At 41.8% G+C, this 15,509-nt stretch overlaps 1 protein-coding gene across 1 annotated transcript in view; it reads left to right on the top strand.

Annotated features, from left to right (window-relative positions):
• The window catches only part of TOMM70 (translocase of outer mitochondrial membrane 70), a 48,831-nt gene that overhangs the window by 16,246 nt on the left and 17,076 nt on the right, over nt 1-15,509 (top strand). Inside the window, exons 3-5 of the mRNA XM_079767103.1 lie at nt 3,181-3,307; nt 5,644-5,753; nt 13,064-13,212. Coding sequence (XP_079623229.1) covers nt 3,181-3,307; nt 5,644-5,753; nt 13,064-13,212 — 386 coding nt within the window. The remainder of the gene's footprint in view (nt 1-3,180; nt 3,308-5,643; nt 5,754-13,063; nt 13,213-15,509) is intronic.

Raw genomic sequence — 15,509 nt, 5'->3', positions numbered from 1 at the left:
TTACATAAGTTTTTTAAGAACAAATTTTAGTTTTGCTTGTTAAAAATGTAATCCAAAGTTATATATCCCATTTTATAAAATTAGACAATACAGAAAACTTAAGTTTCTGGTGACACTATTCTCCTCAACAGTTTGAGGCTATTTCTTAAACTTTTTGTCTCAATATATGTAGTAGCAAAAGTGAGGGTTGGGGGCAGGGGAGGCCCTGGCTGGGTAGGTCAATTGGTTAGAACATCGCCCTGATACGCCAAGGTTGTGGGTTCGATCCTTGGTCAGGGTACATATAAGAGTCAGTCAGTGAATGCATAAATAAGTGGAATAGCAAGTCATTTCTTTCTCTCAAATCGGTAAATTAAAAAGTAAAAATAATAAAGACCAAAGATGAGTTCCTATTACATATATTGTTTGCAACATATTTTTTCAGTTGCCACTATATCTTGTACAGCTTTTCATAACATATGTAGATCTGTTTCATTTTTTTTAAAGGCTGTATGTAGTAGCTGTATGACTTTACGGTGGAAAACATCTCACTATTGAACATTTGGATAAATTTTTATGCATACTTTTGGGAGATAAAATTCTAGAAATTAAAATATAAAAAGATAGCATCAATATCTATTTTCAACAATAACGTGAGCATGCTTGATTTCCAGTATTCTTGCTGACTATCACTCTTTTTTTAATTTAATATGTTTTTATTGATTTCAGAGAAGGAGAGAGAAACATCAATGAGGAGAGAGATCATCAAATGGCTGCCTCCTACATGTCCCCTATTGGAGATCAAACCCACAAACCAGGCATGTGCCCTGACTGGAAATCAAACTGTGACCTCCTGGTTCATATGTCGACACTCAATCACTGAGCCACACTGGCCAGGCTGGTTATCGGTTTTAATAATATTTGCCACTCCTATAGAAGAAAAATACTGTCTCATTACTGCAGTTTTTGAGATGTTGAAGTTAACCATCCTTTTCTATGCTTATTGGGCATTTGTATTCTCTGCGTTTATTTGTTCAACCAAATTTAATTGACTGTGTCATATATGGAAGGTTACTATGGCAGGAGCTGGGTCTATATAAAAGCAAACAATTATGCATAGACTTTATAGCTAAACAATGAACTACTAAATGACATTTTGCTAAATGCTTTGAAAGACAAATGATTCTATAATAGAGGAATGATGGGAGATGGAATTGGTGCATAGAAAAGTAGGGAAGAGAGTGTTAGAAATAGTGGAAATGCTATGTGTAATTTGAGGCAGGAAAGAGTTTGGTGTGATTAATGAGGTATAAAGGATCCTGGAATATAGAGAGATGAAATTGGGAGAAATAGCAGAGGCCAGATCAAGCAAAGCCTTGTAGTGGTGAGGAGTTTGGATTTGATGCTGAGTATAGTGGGAAATATTTAAGGGTTTTAAGTAGAGCAGGAATATCATCTGTTGCTTTTGCCATTCTGTCAAGACTATATTGGAGGGAGGCAAGAGTGGAGGCAGGGAGACCAACTAAGGATGTTGTAGTAGCCTAGATGAGCCATGAAGGAAAGCTGAAACCCAACAGCATTGGATGTGAAGGGTGAAGAGAAGCCGGAATTTTAATAACAGTGGGTTGGGGAAGGCATGAGACAGCTAAGTACATAGTTGACTTGAGAAATGTCTATTTTAGGAGAGTGGTTTGGGCTAAAGCAATATACTTGGGAATCTTCTAATTTTAGGTGTTATATAATTTTAGGACAATAGAGGTGATCACCTAGGGAGAGAGATGAGGCCTTGAATATTCCAGCATGCAGAGATCAGATAGAGAGCGAGAATTTAGTGAAGGAAATTATGAAGGAGCAGCCAGTGAGGTAGGTGAAATCAGATAGAGGGGCAACTCTTTGGAGTTTGGCAGTAAAGAGGAGCTGAAGAATGGGATAAAAGCTGCAGGATTTATGGAATCAATGGAGGGTTTTTAAAAGATGCTCATAGGAATAATAGAGGGGTCAGATTGATGGAGAGATAGAATGGCTAACAGAGTGGAGTCCCTAAAATGGAGAGAGTACAGATCCATAAGTGGAGGGTTGGCCTTTGATAAAGAATGGTGCTTCCTCATTTCTAACAGGCAGGAAGAAGAAGATGATATGGGCACATAGATGCAGGTAGGTTTGTAGATTTGGTGGTAGAAAGTTGGCCTAAGTATGTCCTTTGCCTAGTATTTTTACTAATCAGTTTGCTTATCTTTTTTAAAAATTATTATTGTTTAAAGTATTACATGTCTCCTTTTTCCCTGTTGACACCCCCCCATCCACTCCCACCCCAAGGGCAAGCCCCTACCACCCCAGTGTCTGTGTCCATTGGTTATGCTAATAAGCATGCATACAAGTCCTTTGGTTGCTCTCTAACCCCCCCTCCCCTGCCCCTTGTCTCTGGATCTATTTTTGTTCATCAGTTTATATTGATCATTATATCCCACAAATGAGTGAGGTCATGTGATATTTATCTTTCTCCGACTGGCTTATTTCGCTTAGCATAATGCTCTCCAGTTCCACCCATGCTGTTGCAAATGGTAAAAGTTCCTTCTTTTTTTACAGCAGTGTAGTATTCCATTGTGTAAATGTACCATAATTTTTAATCCACTCATCTGTTGAGGGCCACTTAGGCTGTTTCCAAATCTTAGCTATTGTAAATTGTGCTGCTATGAACATAGGGGTGCATATATCTTTTCTGATTGGTGTTTCTGGTTTCTTGGGATATATTCCTAGAAGTGGGATCACTAGGTCAAATGGGAGTTCCTTTTTTAATTTTTTGAGGAAACTCCACACTGTCTTCCACAGTGGCTGCACCAGTCTGCATTCCCATCAGCAGTGCATGAGGGTTCCTTTTTCTCCACATCCTCTCCAGCGCTTGTCATTTGTTGATGATAGCCATTCTGACAGGTGTGAGATGGTACCTCATTGTCATTTTGATTTGCATCTCTCAGATGATTAGTGACTTTGAGCATGTTTTCATATGTCTCTCTCGGCCTTCTGTGTGTCCTTGCTTATCTTTATTACAGATATTTTTATGAGCTATAAATATTCTTTATATGTATTGAAAATACTTTTTTCTATTGTCGGACTCTTAACATTCAGCCTGTTAAGTTTGGAAAACTGATTTCTGTCAAACAATGCTTTAGTGTGACTTTTAAAAAATACTTTCAATTGCAGCAAAAATGGAAAGAGGTGGCACAAGATTGTACAAAGGCTGTTGAACTTAATCCCAAATATGTGAAAGCTCTCTTTAGACGTGCAAAAGCCCACGAGAAGCTAGACAATAAGAAAGAATGTTTAGAAGGTGAGGATATTTTTGTGTTTCCATATGAAAATGAATGGTTTTGTAATCATTGGTAAAATTTATGTGAAACTCTGCCTGTGAGTAGAAAAATCACTTGTATTTAGAAGTTGAACTCTTTCCAAATTGAGACTTTGTTTTCTGGTTTAAACTGAGATAGCTGATATTTGATATTGTCTCTGTTCAAGTATGGAATTAAATGAATATTATGATTCAGATTTAATACAGTACACATTTTAAACTTGGCAACTAATGAGCATCAGTGTAATTCCATGAGTAAAAAATCAGGAAAGAGGTTTTAATAAGTGATAGTTTTTCTAAGATTCTACATGTTTTCAGTTAATATCTTATATAAATCTGAAATAATTTTAAAATGACTCATTAAAAAAAAACTTTTTTTTTGTCCTCAGTATTTTTCAAACATTATTTTATACCCAATTAGAAATTATATAATTGGGACATAGCATGTGAAGTGAAGATGCCATTCTTAGTAAATACTGTAAATATTCTGGTACCAAAATTTCAATTATAGTATAGACCACTGGGTTTTTTGTTTGTTTGTTTATATAATATATTTCTGTTGGTTTTTATTGATTTCAGAGAGGAAGGAAGAGGGAGAGAGAGAGAGCAATATCCATGATGAGAGAGAATCATGGCTCGGGTGCCTCCTGCAAGTCCGCCACTGGGGATCGAGCCCACAACCCGGGCATGTGCTCCTTGACTTGAATTGAACCTGGGACCTTTCAGTTCGCAGGCTGATGCTCTATCCACTGAGCCAAACCGGCCAGGGCTAGACCACTGCGTTTTAAAGTACATTCTTCTGGGTGACGTGGAGCTAAACCAAAGTGTAATTTCTACCATCTAAAATTGTTTTCCACTGCACATTTAAATCTTACACAATTAAAACCATAAACACTCAGAAGATTTAACCATAATTATTATTTGTTTAATATGTGTGTGTGTGTGTGTGTGTGTGTGTGTGTGTGTGTGTGTGTATATATATATATATATTATTGATTTCAGAGAGAGGAAGGAGAGGGGGGGGAGAGAGAATCATCATGCACACCCACTACTGGGAACTGAGCCCGCAACCCAGACATGTGCCCTGACTGGGTATTGAACCATTACCTCCTGGGTTCATGGGTTGACGCTCAACCACTGAGCCACACCTGCTGGGCTAGCCATAATTATTATTATTTTTTTAAATTTATTTTTATTGATTTCAGAGAGGAAAGGAGAGGGAGAAAGAGAGAAACATCAATGATGAGAGAGAATCATTGATCAGCTGCCTCTTGCATGCCCCCTACTGGGGATTGAGCTGGCAGCCCAGGCATATGCCCTTAACCAGAATTGAATCTGGGACTCTTCAGTCCACAGGCTGATGCTCTCTCCACTGAGCCAGACCGGCTAGGGCCATAATTATTTTTTAAAGCATTATTATCTAAAAGAAAAGTGCCGTTTTATTTATTGAAAACCTGGATTACCAAAGTGAGAGTGGTTTACAGAACATTTTAGAAAAATTTGAAGTTTTATGTTATCATGAACTTTGGTGGTAAGTAGAAGTGTGTTGCTTTGGATAGAGTCTCCTGAGTTTTGAATGGAATCAAATTGATAGATAATTTATAAAGAGGAGGTTAAATGGATTTTAATAGGAAAAATGGGATTGGAAAAAAGACATTGATACTGGCACTAGCCAGGCTTTTGGGAGCATAACAGCAGGAAGACTTCTTTGGAGAAGGAAGGATTTGGAATTGTAAGAAGCTGAGTTCAGAAAACGGGAACAGCCATTGTTTTAGTACTTTTAAAGTTGAGAGATTAAGGAATCACTGATCTTTTAAATTACAAACCAATGTATCTTGGAACTATGGCATGACCAGATAAAAATGGTATTTTGAAGTATATTTCATTGAGAGCCCTGGCAAGATGGCTCTGGAAATAAGAAATAACTCTGAGGCCTATAAAAAAGACCAGATGTGAGAGCGCCTCATTATGTTAATTTACCTATAGTTACTGGCCCTAAGAGAATGCTCCTGAATTCCTCATTTTATTTGCTATGTAAAATGTTAGTGCAGTGAGAAACATCACAAATCATGCACTACAGTCTCTTTCACTTCCCAGGTGAGGAAAGTGAATCTTATAGAAGTGGAGTGACTTTCTGAGCTTTGAGTTTGGTCATAGAATATATAAAATAAAGTTTAGGAATCAATTTATTGGAAATGAAATTGATAGCTACATAAAGCCATGAATTTAGTTTGGCTTTCTGTGGTAAGACTGTGCCCATTTGATGCTGCTAATCATCTTCACAATAATTTCATACTTTGTTTTTCTATTATTTCTAGACGTCACTGCTGTGTGTATATTAGAAGGGTTCCAAAATCAACAAAGCATGCTGTTAGCTGATAAAGTTCTTAAACTTCTTGGAAAAGAGAAAGCCAAAGAAAAATACAAGGTAAATTAATCTGAGTTGGTTAATAGAGGGTGAGTATACATTGTGAGTGGTCATTTCTAATATATATTGTTTAAACTTGGGCATGATGGTAAAGATAACTGCAATTAGATCTGGATTATATTTATTTTTCCTTTTAACTTGGGTTTTTGTGGCTTTTCTTTTTTTAAATAAGAATGTAGGCTGTGTCCAATATTGTACCTGGAGAACATTGAAAGAATTTGTCTATATTAGGAATTGTCAAATGGCCCACAGGCCAGATCCCATCTGCCATTTGTTTTTATAAATAAGTAGAAGCCCATCGCATGATACTGCGTGCAGTAGGCCGCCTGCCGCTTCTGCGGGAGCCGCGCTGCTTTCGCGGGAGGCAGGCCCGCTGTCTGCTCTCCAGGCTGTGCTGGGCCGTGGAGGCTGCGGGCCGGCCCCTCTGTCCCTGTCCGTGTGTGCTCCGGCTCCGGGGGGCCGGCCCCTCTGTCCCTGTTCATGTGTGCTCCGGCTCTGGGAGGCCGGCCCCTCTGTCCCTGTTCACGTGTGCTCCGGCTCTGGGAGGCCGGCCCCTCTGTCCCTGTTCACGTGTGCTCCGGCTCTGGGGGCCGGCCTCAGTCTCCGCTCTGGGCCTCACCTGCGTGCGCAACCTCCTCCTGTCTGGTCATGACCCATTACGGCGTCCTGGCCTAATTTGCATACTTCCTCTTTGTATACATAGATAGATGTTTTACTTGGAACTCAGCTGCTCACACATTATTTTTGGCTGCTTTTAAGCTGCACAGTAGAGTTGAGTAGTTGTGACAGAGGCTGTCACAAATATTGACTAAATATTTACTCTCGGGCCTTTTACAGAAAAAAATTGCCAATTCCCGTTTTATATCATTAAAGTTTTTAAAGTTGCAGTGTATAAGTGGTTATTAGTTTTAAGCACTCAGTAATAGATAGTTTAATTCAAGAAACATTTATTGACCAAAGTTCTATGGTGGGCATTTTAGAAGGGTGGATACAAAGACTGGTCCTTGCCCTTACGGAATTAGTTTAGTGAGGGAAACCATGATAAGTGCAATAGGCATCATATGGTGAAGTGCCAGGGAAGGATATGAGTAGAGTACTGTGGGAGTACCACAGTCATCACTAAATATCCCTAGAGATTTTCTGCTAAATGTCAGTAATTTAACAATTGTTCCTTTTCTCTTTAATAATAACTTGTTGTTCTTTTTAAAAAAAAATTCATTTTAACAAGCTATGTATTTTTTTAACTTGCCATTTTCAAATATTAGCTGAGTTAAAACAGGTTCCTTCATGGCAGGACTTCCATGTGCTCAGATGAGTTATGAATCTCTAAGAGGAATATAGATGTAGTGGTTCTCAGTCTCTTTAAAGTAATGATCCTTTGTCTCTCGTTGAGCACTTCATGGAACTGGTATTCCTCAAAACACTGTAAAATACAAATGGGATCTTAAAGGAATCTGTTTTTTTTGTGTTTACTTACATAATACTAGAGGCCTGATGCACAAAAATTTGTGCAAGAGTAAGCCTTCCTTCCCCTGGCTGCTGGCACCGGCTTCCCTCCAGCACCAGGACCCGGGCTGGCTTCCCTCCAGCCCCAGCTTCGTCAGGAAGGATGTCCGGAATGACTTCCAGAAGGACATCTGGTCTAATTAGCATATTACCCTTTTATTATTATAGACTAGAGGCCCGGTGCACGAAATTCGTGCACTGGGGAGGGTGTCCCTCAGCCCAGCTTGCACCCTCTCTAATATGGGACCCCTCGGGGGATGTCCAACTGCAGGTTTAGGCCCGATCCCTGTGGAATCGGGCCTAAACCTGCAGTTGGACATCCCTCTCACAATCTGGGACCGCTGGCTCCTAACCGCTCACCTACCTGCCTGATTGCCCCCTAACTGCTTCCTTGCTGGCCTGATTGCCCCCTAACTGCTCCTCTGCGGGCCTGGTTGCCCCCAAATACCCTCCCCTGCTGGCCTGATCACCCCCAAGGCTTTTATTAGTATAGATATGACCCTGCACAGAAAATTTTACTAACCCTGCTTTACAATAAGGGCTTGACGATTGAATCATTAGGACCAGACACCAAGATTTCCTTTCTTTGAATAGTGGAGGGAATACTTATCTTGTCTTTAAGTTGCCCGGAAATTAAAATGAGATAATGACTTAGAAAAGTATAAAAGCACCATATAAAGACAACTGTCTTTTTAATGAAGTGGCAAAATGAAAAACACTTTTTATTCTCCCCTTCCTTCCTTTACAGCTTTTATTTAAACTTTGAAATTTATAAAAATTTCACTCCAATTTTCATTTCTTTACATTCAACATTATTTTGTATTGGTTTTAGGTTTTATATTAGTTACAGAATAGTGGTTAGACAATCATATACTTTACAAAGTGTTCCCCGATATTTCTAGTACCCACCTGGCATCATACCATCATTACAACACTATTGACTATATTCCCTATTTAAGTGACAATGGGTTTACAGGTTCCTTTCAGTCTTTCTTTTGTGTTGCTTGTCCTTCCTTTTCTTTCTCACTTCTTCCCTCATTTTCTTTATATAGTATCTCAATTGGCCATCAAAGCTCAGTGAAGGCACTGGGACACGCTTCATCCATTTTACAGACCAGGAAACTGAGGCCAATTCCAGTTGGCTGTGGAACTTGATTCAGCACACAGGAAGCCCTCAGAGCCATGCTCTTTGCGTTTCCTAAGGGGCAGCGGCCCAACAAACAGAACAAACCTTCCAGTCAGGCTTCCGAGCCTCTTTCTCAAGCACCTCTTCATTGCGGATGCTCCACATTGTTTCCTCTCCCCCCATTCTTTACTGCCCACCCTTCTCCGAAGCAGGTGGAAGGCTTCCCACTCACTGCCTAGGCATGCTCTGCTATGGGGCAGGGTGTAGCGAGCTTGCTTTTGGGTCAAGGCAGGAGCAGGAGTCACTGCCTCTGAAGTGTGAAGGCCGCCTGAGCGAGGCCCATTAGCACTGGGAGCTTCTCTGAATCACATCAGTCAGTCCAGTACCCTGCAGTGCAGCACCCCTCCACTGAGGTGGCACCACCCCTCAACCCCCGCCTCAGGGGTGAGGGTCCTGGCCCTCTGCCAGGAGTCCTTCCATGCCCCTTGATCCCTGGCTGGGCCCACCCACGTCTTGGGGGCACTGCAGAACCTCTGTCTCTCTGCAGATGAGGCAGATCCCTGCCCTAGATCTCCGCAAAGCTATGAATCTGTGGCCAGAGGCCTGGTCTGGGTCTCAGCAACCACATGCCTGCAATCTTCCCAGGGACCTGGGAGAGGCTGGATGGGCTGGCTACGCCACCGAGGTTGCTGATCTCCCGGCCACGCCCCCCCAGGTTGCCGATCGCCCCAGGGACCCCCGGGAGCGGCGGGATGGGCCCGGCCACGCCCCCCCAAGTTGCCGATCGCCCCAGGGACCCCCGGGAGCGGCGGGATGGGCCCGGCCACGCCTCCCCAAGTTGCCGATCGCCCCAGGGACCCCCAGCAGCGGCGGGATGGGCCCGGCCATGCCCCCCCGGTTGCCGATAGCCCCAGGAACCCCCGAACTAAGAGGACTGGGCGCCGCCATCTTGATCTTCTCAACAGCCGGGTAGGCCACCCGGAGTCCCGCCTCCCAGCCTCCCGCCGGCCCAATCGTGGGCATAGTGGAGGTGCGGTCAATTTGCATGTTTCTCTATTATAAGGTAGGATTATTGTTAAGGAATTGGACTGATTGAATTGAAGGGTGGTAAGAAAATACAAGTTAACCGACATTTACATAGACTCCATATCATTTTCCAGGTATATTTTCCAATCTGTTTGTATATCACTTTGTAAATCATAAAATACTTCATATTATTGTTTTGATTTTTACAACAACCCTCTAAGATAAATAAGGCAAGGATTTTATTGCCATTTTAGAGATGAGAAAATTGAAAATGGCAGGTGCAAGGTCACGTCCTATATAATAAAGAGGCAATATGCAAATTGACCGTTACGCCCTCACACATGTGGTCACAAGAATGCCAGCAGGGAAGGGCAGTTACAGGCGACCGGGCCAGCAGGGGAGGGCAGTTAGGGATGATCAGGTTGGAAGGAGAGCAGTTAGGCGTTGATCAGGGGAGTGGTTAGGGGGTGATCAGGCTGGCAGACAAAAGCAGTTAGGGGCAGGCAGGCAGGCAGGCAGGTGAGTGGTTGGGAGCCAGCAGTCCCAGATTGTGAGAGGGATCCTAGATTGGAAAGGGTGCAGGCTGGGCTGCGGGACATCGCCGCCGTCCCCCCCCCCCCCCCCCCGTGCACAAATTTCGTGCACCAGGCCTCTAGTAAGCTAATAAGTGGCCGAGCTAGAATTTACATCTTGTTCCTTTGATACTTAAGTCTATTAATTGTAACATTGTTTTTATTTTAAATTTGTATCCCTGGGAAAGACAGGGAGGTGGTGATAGTTTCTTGTCTACTCTGAAATAGAAAACTAAAAGACATTATTTCTCGGCCTCCAATAAGTGCTATTTAAATTTCTATTTAAGCTTTACCCCTAAAATGGTAAATGATCATCACTACATATTTCTACTCGAAATCTTTAGTGAAATACTGATATTGGGCATATTTGTCACTTAATGGATTACCATTTGACTTAAATATTTATTTGTATAATCCTAAATTAAGACATACTAAGTCTCTCCCCCAGAGAGAGAGAGAGCAAAGGTATGGTTTTTCCCTTTGATTCCCTATTTAGTTTTCTTCTTTCCCAATCTCATCTATCCTAGATTAGATCACCTGCTTACATAGGCAGATTCCTTATTTTTCTCCTTCACACACAGACATTAAATCTATCAAAATAGCCCAGCTGGCATGGCTCAGTGGTTAAGCATCGACCTATGAACCAGGAGGTCACAGTTCGATTCTCAGTCAATGCATATGCCTGGGTTGTGGGCTCGACTCCCAGTTTGTAGCATGCAGGAGGCAGCCAATCAATGATCATTGATGTTTCTATCTCTTTCTCCCTCTCCTTCTCTGAAATCAATAATAAAAATATGTTCTCAAAAAAATCTACCAAAATAACAATGATATTTGATATACATTTTTAAATACTATATTTTCATTTAAAATTTTTTTTGGTTGAATTTTGTACATAAAGGATCCAATATATATTATGAGAGCCCTTTGGCTGTTACTTCCTCTTCTCTCTACCTTTAAAACTTTATCATCTTAGTTGTACTATACGGAAAAACAAAATGCTACTATAATTATGTGATTATGAGTGAGTTTACCATGCCAAAAAGCAATAACTTAAACAGGAAATGTGATCTCATGCTGGCTTTCAATTGGCACTTAACTCCAATGGAGATATTCAGATGCAGTACAGAGGACAGATGAAGGCCCATGGGATGTGGGCTTTACATGTCAATGCATTTGTAAGACATGGTCTTGAGTGGTGAACTGAGATGCTAGTCTTCTAGGACAGGGACCAGAAGGATGTCATTTTAACTCAGCAGTTATTTGCCTCCTGGATTCCAGATTTTACCTTCTTTTACTTTTAGTGAATGGTGTATATATATTAGGTGTACCAGTTAATAATGTGGATTTTTTTCAATAGATGGAGTCACACATATATTGATATATATGCGATTTGATATGTATGCTATTTTGTTGTATTGACAACAAGCTTCAAAACTTCATATGTCAAATTTGCTGAAGGTGTTAACGTCATAGGTATTTTTACACTTAAAAATGTTGAATTTCGTGCCAAAAAAAAGAGCATTTGCAGGAGTTTTAATTCATTACTTTATTTTGAAGAAAAGTGCTACTGAAATTTAATGTATACTTCGGGAAGCTTATGGTGGCCATGCTCCATCTCAGGATACTTGTGAACGCTGGTTTAAATGCTCTAAAAGTGATGATTTCAAAGTGAAAGACAAAGAACGTCCAGGTTAACTGAAAAAGTTTGAAGATCAACAATTACATTTATTGGATGAAGATGCATGTCAGACTCAAAAACAATTTGCAGAAAGATTAAACGTTGCTCAGCAAACAATTTCTGATCATTTACAAGCAAAGGGAAAGATTTTAAAGGAAGGAAAATGGGTGCCACATCAACTGAATGAAAGACAAATGGAAAACCGAAAAGTCATCAGTAAAATGTTGCTTCAATGGCACGAAAGAAAGTCTTTTTTGCATTGAATTGTGACTGGCGATGAAGTGCATTTATTTTGAGAATCCCAAAGGCACAAAATCATGGGTTGATCCAGGTCAACCATCAACATCGACTGCAAGGCCAAATCGCTTCAAAAAGAAGACAATTCTCTGAGTTTGGTGGGATCAGGAAGGTGTGTATTATGAGCTTCTAAAACCAGGTGAAACCGTTAATACTGATTGCTGCAGATAACAAGTAATCAATTTGAACCACGTTTTGATTGTGAAATGACCAGAATGGGCCAGAAGACACGACAAAGTAATTTTCCTTCATGATGATGCATCATCACACACTTCAAAACTATATAAAGACACGTTAAAAGATCTTGCCTGGGAAGTATTAACCCACCTGCCATATTCACCAGACCTTGCTCCTTAAGATTACCACTTGTTCCAATGGATGTCACACGCACTTTCTGAGCAGCACTTCAAAACGTACGAAGAAGTGGAAAATTGGGCCTCTGAATGGTTTGCCTCAAAACAAGAAAAGTTCTATCGGGATGATATCCACAAATTACCTGAAAGATAGGGGAAATGTGTAGCTAATGATGGACATTACTTTGAATAAAGCACTTTTGATGTTTCTCTTGAAAATTATATTTGATTACAAAATCTGCATTATTAACCGGTACACCTAGTGTGTGTGTGTGTGTGTGTGTGTGTGTGTGTGTGTGTGTATTTATTTATTTCAGAGAGGAAAGGAGAAGGGAGAGGGAGATAGAAACAAAAATGATGAGAGAGAATCATTGATAGGCTGCCTCCTGAATGCCCTAAACTGGGGATCAAGCCCACAACTGGGGCATATGCCCTGAGTTGAACCACCTCCTGATTCATAGGTCGATGTTCAACCACGGAGCCACGCTGGCTTGGCTAATGAATGATTCTAAGATTTCTTAACATTTTACATCTTTGGAGAGGGGAAATGTTCTCACTTAAAACCTGCTTTGAACAGCTAGGGCTGACAGCTTTACCATTTTCTGCTGTCCTATGGTATGGAACCTAATATTCCTCAGTTATTTAAAAAAGGGATTCCAATTTTTATGTCATTCTCAGTGTTGTATAAATGTATCTGCTTTTTTGGTTTGTGTTTTCTCATTTTGATGTATTTAAACATGATTGAATTTCAGAATCGTGAACCTCTGATGCCATCTCCACAGTTTATCAAATCTTACTTCAGTTCTTTCACGGATGATATAATTTCTCAGCCCATGCTTAAAGGAGAGAAGTCTGATGAAGATAAAGACAAGGAAGGGGAGGTTTTAGAAGTGAAAGAAAAGTAAGTGTGTTAAGTGTAGTATCTGCTTATTGTTTTGGGGGAGATTTTGTATATATGTATATATCTACACTAATAAAAGAGAAACATGCAAATTGACTGTACATCTGCTACACCCACAAGCCAATCAGGAGTGAGTATGCAAATTAACCCAATCAGGATGTCTGTGGACACGGAGCAAGCAGGAGGCTTGGGTTTCCCCGGTAATGGAGGAAGCCAAGCTTCCTGCCCACTCTGGCTGGCCCTGGCCTCCGCTCACGGCTACTAAGTTTCAATTATAGAAGATAAATAAATCCCAGATACTGGGGCCTCCGCTTGGGTTGCCAGGGGGCATGGACAGCCTGCAAACCACCATAGGCCCCTCACCCAGGCTGCCTCACATCCCAAGGGAACCCCCTCCCTGATCTGGTACACCCTTCGGGACAAACCAGCTGGCCCCACCCGTGCACCAGGCCTCTATCCTATCTAATAAAAGAGTAATATGCAAATTGACTGTCACTCCAACACACAAGATGGCTGCCCCCATGTGGACACAAGATGGCCAGCAGGGGAGGACAGTGGGGGAGGGACCAGGCCTGCAAGGGAGGGCATTTGGGGGTGATCAAGCCTGCAGGGGCGGGCAGTTAGGGGTAACCAGGCCGGCAGAGGAGGGAAGTTGGGGGTGACCAGGCCTGCAGGGAAGGGCAGTTGCGGGGGAGGACCCAGGCCTGCAGGGGAGGGCAGTTGGGGGGGGACCAGGCCTGCAAGGGAGGACAGTTAGGGGTGACCAGGCCTGCAAGGGAGGGCAGTTAGGGGTGACCAGGCCTGCAGGGCAGGGCAGTTAGGGGCAATCAGGCTGGCAGGGGAGCAGTTAGGCATCAATCAGACTGGCAGGGGAGTGGTTAGGGGGTGATCAGGCTGGCAGGCAGAAGCAGTTAGGAGCAATCAGGAAGGCAGGCAGGCAAGCAGTTGGGAGCCAGCAGTCCTGGATTGTGAGAGGGGTTCCCAGATTGGAGAGGGTGCAGGCTGGGCTGAGGGGGTGTGCGCACGCGCGTGCGCGCACACACACACCGTGCACAAATTTTGTGCACCGGGCCTCTATAATATGTTTCAATGATTTCAGAGACAGGAATGGAGAGAAGAGAAACATCAATGATGAGAGGGAATCATTGATTGGCTGCCTCCTGCACGTCCCCTGATGAATCTTAGATGAATCAAGCCCTGTCCAGGAATCGAACTGTGACCTGATTCATGGGTCGACTCAACTTCTGAGCCACACCGCTGGGCTGGGCTGGGGGAGATTTTTTGTTTTTGTTTTGTATGTTTTTTAAAAATATATTTTTACTGATTTCAGAGAGGAAGGGAAAGGGGGAGAGAGATGGAAACATCAAAGATGAGAGAGAACCATTGATCAGCTGCCTTCTGCACTCCCCACACTGGGGAATCAGGCCCGCAACCTGGGCATGTGCCCTTGAGCAGAATCAAACCTGGGATCCTTCAGTCCACAGGCTCACACTCCACCCACTGAGCCAAATCAGCTAGGGCTTGTTTTTGTTTTTTATGTGCCTAAGTGGGGCTCTGACTAACCAAAAATTAAAAATTAAATATCCTGATCGCATAGTTACAATAAAAGTACTTCTCATATGTGTCTATTACACCCTGAGAATTATTTCTCTGGTGGTTTAAGGTTTTACTGGCAGGAGTTTGCCCTGCTTTTAGGGTCCTGGTGATATTGTCAAGAGAATTCTCAGTGAGTGAGGTGATCAGCTGTATTCAAATAGGGACACTAACTTGAAAATTATTATGTAATTGAATATCCAAATGTTTTAGTGTTGGGAAGTTTATAATTTATAAACTGAGATGCTTAGGAGTACCAAAAAATGACTTTCTTCAAGGTTTTTTTCTGTTTGCCTGGACAAATGCCATTTTCTAGGCTTCTTGTCTTTGCTCTTATGGAGAACAGTATAGGATGCCATGTTTACAACTGGAGATCAGTGATACAGTCTAGTACATAAGCCATCTAGCCTGTTTGTCCATTTGTCTTTATCGGTACTTGTGTTTTGATGTTAAGGCTAGCTGTCCTCTCCAGGAAAAGGTACAATATTGTTACCAAAATAACATTTCTAAATGAATTTGGAAGAAAAGGAAATATTTTAAGTGTCTCTTAACCAGCTTTTTATTTTATTTGAATTCATTGGGGTTACTGGTTAATAAAATTATGTAGATTTCTGATCTATAATTCTATGATAAATCCTCTATATATTGTATTGTATGTTCACCACCCAAGTCAAGTCTCATTCCATCACCATTTTTCCCCCCTA

Source organism: Cnephaeus nilssonii, assembly GCF_951640355.1.
Source record: "Cnephaeus nilssonii genome assembly, chromosome: 3".
NCBI classification, from domain to species: Eukaryota; Metazoa; Chordata; class Mammalia; order Chiroptera; family Vespertilionidae; genus Cnephaeus; species Cnephaeus nilssonii.
Note: the sequence above shows the minus strand (reverse complement) of the source record. Positions and strands in the feature narration are given on the sequence as shown.